We start from the raw sequence: 4,638 nt of genomic DNA, 5'->3' as shown, positions 1-4,638 counted from the left end.
GTGATGGGGATCATCTAAAGACAGACGATCTGTGGGTGAGAAAAGGACAACTTCTCACCAAGAGGCTCAGAGGAACCTGCAGGGAGGAGGTGACACACATGTTTGGGACACATGGGAGTGGAGAGAAGGGAGATTTGGCTTTAGGGGACCGCTTGAAGATACAAAAATTGCTTATGAATTGGAAGTTTGGCTGGAAAGAAGGCAAACGTGTGCACGGAAAGTCATAAAAAAGAAAATCATTGCTATAAAATTTTTATTGTTTTATAAATGTAAGGAAGCGTATGTAGGTGTTCATTGTCCGATTCTTTCAACTTTTTTGAAATATTTTATTTTCTTTCTAGTTTTAAATTTAGCATAAGAAAAACCTCTGTACATATCAGTTTGAGGAGATCTATCTACAGTAACTAAGCCTGAGAAAAATCTCTTGTTTGTGCAATTCAAGGGATCCCATGAGAAAAGAACTTCCTTTTCCCTACTTCCAAACTGGACTCATTTTTATGGCTGTCACTTCACAATATCCTCTTTGTGCATATTTCTTAGCTGTGCTGTCTGTCTGTAAATGTTTACCCTGGAATGTAGCATGCTGTGTATATATTTCATTGTTTTTAGTCAAAACATATTTATAAATATTAACGATTCCATCTAGATTCAGTTTTTCTCACTCTTTTGTTCTCATGCTTATGCATAGACACCTAGGCACCACGGCCGTTCACACTCACGCAGAGTTATGTTTCTTTCCTAAAATCTCCTACCTCCTTCTCTAATATCTTAAGTAATGTCCACATGTACCTTGGAAATCATTCAGCTTCAGAAAATTCTGTTAAATACCCCTCTGAAGGCCAGTGATTTCAGTGGCTTCCCATCTATCTTTATGTGGAAAAAGGCAGACTCAGGGAATAATATTTCCTTGCCTTTTCCACACTGATTCACAGTGTTCCATCGTATGTACCAGTTTCTTAATCCCAGAACAAGTGTGAGAATTATCAGAGGGAATATAGTTGGATGTCCCTGTGGAAAAGTTCTGCTGATGGTGAGGTGGTTTCAGTGATGGTATTCAAGATGTGACTCAGACACATGTTCTTAAGAACATACTTTTTGTGTAGGGTCTAAAAGTTTCTAGCAGTGACAAAGATTCTCTCCTTGACCAAACTACTCAGGCTCCCCTGAACTTTTCACCTAAGCCTCAACTTTGGGACCTCCATGCTTGTCTCTGCATTGTCCAATTTTAGCAAGAATTCTGCTAATTCAGTCTAGCTAAAATACCCCACCCTCCATGTTGATCACCCTCAGTATCTAATCAGGTTACTCACCATCCACCATCCCCTAAGTGATATCTTATCACCCTGGCCTGCCTTCAGCAAGAATCCTGTTAGGTCAATTTAGCCAGAATCCTACCCGACCTCTGATGTTTTCTCTTAGTAGATTTCCTATTGGGACATAAATGTCTATTCTTAGGGATTCTGAACAACTTCCTTAGGTAGTTTCACCCATGGGGAGTGAATCCTGAAGTGTGACACCACACAGTATTGGATGGAGCCATTGGACCTGGAAGGGTTATGTAGACGAGAGTAAAGGAGCTCTCAATGGGCGGATGAAGAAACTGGGTGATGGAGATCTCACAGGACACATTTGTAACCAGGAAATCCACAATGGATTCATCAGTAACTCCCAGTTGCTCAACTTTCAGACTTTTTAAAATTCTCACCACCTCCATCATTACTACCCTAAGTCATGTCTTCATTTTTTCTTTCATGGGAATGTTGCAGTGACCTCTTATTTGGTCTCCCTGTTTTTGTTCTCACCCCTCTTCATTCCATTCATAACAGTAACCTGTGCAATTCTGTTAAAACATCCATCACTATTCTGCTCTTCAAAGCCCTTCAAATGCATCCCTTCTTGTTTAATGTGAAAGTCAAAATCCTCACAGTGGTTTAAAAGGTCCTAAGGGTCTAGTCCCATGGCCTCATTATTTCTCTGACTTCAATTATTACCTGTCCCCTCCTAGCTTCCTCTAATCTTCTTACAAAGACCTGGCACATCCCAACCTGAGGACCTTTGCATGTCTGATTTTTGTACTGAGATTTGTACTGCAACATGAACATTTTTCTGGTTTCAAAAATTTTAAGATCTAGGATATACCTTCAGAAATGAGGGGCAAAAAAGAAAACCTCACAGCACCTGTAAATAGCAGAAAGCCAAGCTCATATATTGAATAATGTTTTTCACTCATGCCAACCGTTTTGAATGGATATGCATAGCCTGAAGCAGCTTCATAAATTTCTGTCATTTTTAGGGAACAATGTTAACAGAATAACAATGAATCAATTGTTTTGTTAACCCTATTCTCCAATGACTTGAGGAACAGAAACGAGTGATAGGTGATGTTCCTTCACTGAGTTTTGTAATTCAACCATCTTTATGAGTGTTTTCTATGTTCTACTTTCTGTGCCAGGTGCTGGGGATACAATAAAGAAAGCATTGTCCTACTTGGGGCGGATGGAAAGAAGGAGGACAGGGAATTGGAAACAAGGTCCTGAGTTATGTGCTCAAGCTGAGCCCAAGTCACTGAAGGGATGTGGTGGAAGTATGTACAGCGGGTGTGGGGTTCAGAGGACGGCCAGAGTAAGGGCCTTACATGAGGTGACAGAACTCATGGTTATTGAGGTCCATATTCTAACTCAAGCTGTGCTGGCTTCAAGGAACCTGCACTCAGCCACTGGAGTGTAGGCTTTAGATGGAAAAATATTCAGGTAATAGTAATTTAGTCATATAAGAGAGTCAGAGGAGGAATGTAATCTGAATGTGTTTACCTCATTAAAATGTGATAACATCAAGAAATTCCTTATAGAATCCATGCCCAAGACGCATTGTGTTTCTCCTATGTATCTCAGCACACTTCCTGGTAACGTGTATATAATGGGAATGTCTGAGTATATATATTTTTGCTTTTTCTTATTGATAATTTTATTTAGACAGTTGTAGATCCCATGCAGTTGCAGGAAACAACAGTGAAGGATTCCACCTAAACCCATTTTCTCCCAATGATCATTTCACAATCTATATGTATATCAAAACATCAAGTTGTACATCCGAAGTAAACAACATTTGTGTTTCTCAATTATATTGCAATAGAATAGGGAAATAAAACCCAGAACAATTTCAATGTGATTGTTTGAGTGTATATCGATTCTGTTTTCTTTATTTCTTCCAAGTCTGCATTGCGTAAGCAATATGCAAATCTCCAGCTAACAATTTGATTTCTCTACTTTATTTTGTAACATGAAAACTCTCTTTTCACATTATTATTGCATACTGATCAGAATCTTCGAAAGTCATGTGTATCTTAGTAGAAATATCAAGATTATTTAGAAATCCTTTAGACAATCCAGGTTATTGGATGTACAAACATTTTCAAAGGCAGTGACAAGGAGTGAATGACCAGTCTATACCTTGTCTGAAGGCACAAATCTTCTCTTCAGTCTCCTCATGGCTGACTTCATCTCCTGGTTCCTCAGAGTGTAGATTAAGGGGTTCAGCAGAGGGGAGATGACAGTGAAGGTGACAGAGATGGGCTTATCCGTGGGGAGGGCAGTGAAGGGCCGGGCATAGACATAGATGCAGGGCACAAAGTGCAGGGTCACCACCGTGATGTGTGCGGTGCAGGTGGAGATGGCCTTCCTCCTGCCCTCCCCTGCCTGAGACCTCAGCATCATTAGGATGACTGTGTAGGACACAAGCAGGAAGATAAACCACAATGTGGTGAGCAGCCCACTGTTGGAAATCATCAGCAGCTCAAGCATGAAAACGTCAGTACAGGCGAGTTTGAGGACATGGGGGACATCACAGTAGAAAGTATCAAGAACATTGGGTCCACAGAAGGGGAGGGGCAGCAACAGGGAAATCTGCACGATGGAGTGGACAAAGCCCCCCAGCCAGCAGGCTACAATGAGGGCAGTGCATCGCCCTCTACTCATGATGGTCACGTAGTGCAGGGGCTTGGAGATGGCCACATAGCGATCAAATGCCATCACTGACAATGAACATGCATCCAACCCTCCAACAAGGTGGAAGAAAAACATCTGGGTGAAGCAACCATTGAAGGAGATGGTCTTTCTCTGTGACAGAAGGTCCACCAGAACCTTGGGAGCTGTGATGGAGGAAAAGCAGATGTCGGCAATAGACAAATTACGGAGCAAAAAATACATGGGGGTGTGAAGGCGAGATTCACAGGTCACCGTGACCGTGATGAGGAGGTTTCCCAGCAGAGTTGTCACATACACCCAAAGCAGGAAAAGGAATAAGACCCAGTTCAGTTCTTGATTCTGAGTTAGGCCAAGGAAAATAAATTCTTTGACCCTGGTGCCGTTTTTCAGCTCCATTGAGTCATCTTCTTTCTCTCTCTTTTGTTTCAAGCTGCTTCATTTGAAAAGTGTTGGCTATTTTATTTTCTTCCTAAGCACTAAGAATGAAATTCAGAATCTTCTTCATGTGACTGTGGTCTTTGTAATTTGTTGAGTTGTCCAAATTTTTAAGATTGCAATCAGTTTGGTGATCAAATCAAATTATCACATGCAAAGCTGTTCAATAATTCTGTTCCTATAAAACTATTATGAAAAGAATAAGCATTTATATTCAGCA

At 40.9% G+C, this 4,638-nt stretch overlaps 1 protein-coding gene across 1 annotated transcript; it reads right to left on the bottom strand.

Moving 5' to 3' along the window:
• Positions 1-3,443: 3,443 nt before the first annotated feature.
• LOC139040697 (olfactory receptor 4D10-like) lies at positions 3,444-4,379 on the bottom strand. The gene has a single exon (XM_070487449.1). The coding sequence runs from the start codon at positions 4,377-4,379 to the stop codon at positions 3,444-3,446; it is 936 nt and encodes a 311-aa protein (XP_070343550.1).
• Positions 4,380-4,638: the final 259 nt, after the last annotated feature.

Source organism: Equus asinus, chromosome 17 (genome assembly GCF_041296235.1).
Source record: "Equus asinus isolate D_3611 breed Donkey chromosome 17, EquAss-T2T_v2, whole genome shotgun sequence".
Lineage (NCBI taxonomy): Eukaryota > Metazoa > Chordata > Mammalia > Perissodactyla > Equidae > Equus > Equus asinus.
The sequence above is the reverse complement of the archived record's forward strand: the minus strand, read 5'-3'. Positions and strand labels throughout refer to the sequence as shown.

What these genes read in the sequence shown, in the direction of transcription:
- LOC139040697 (XM_070487449.1), bottom strand. Translation starts at nt 4,379, where the DNA reads ATGGAGCTGAAAAACGGCACCAGGGTCAAAGAATTTATTTTCCTTGGC.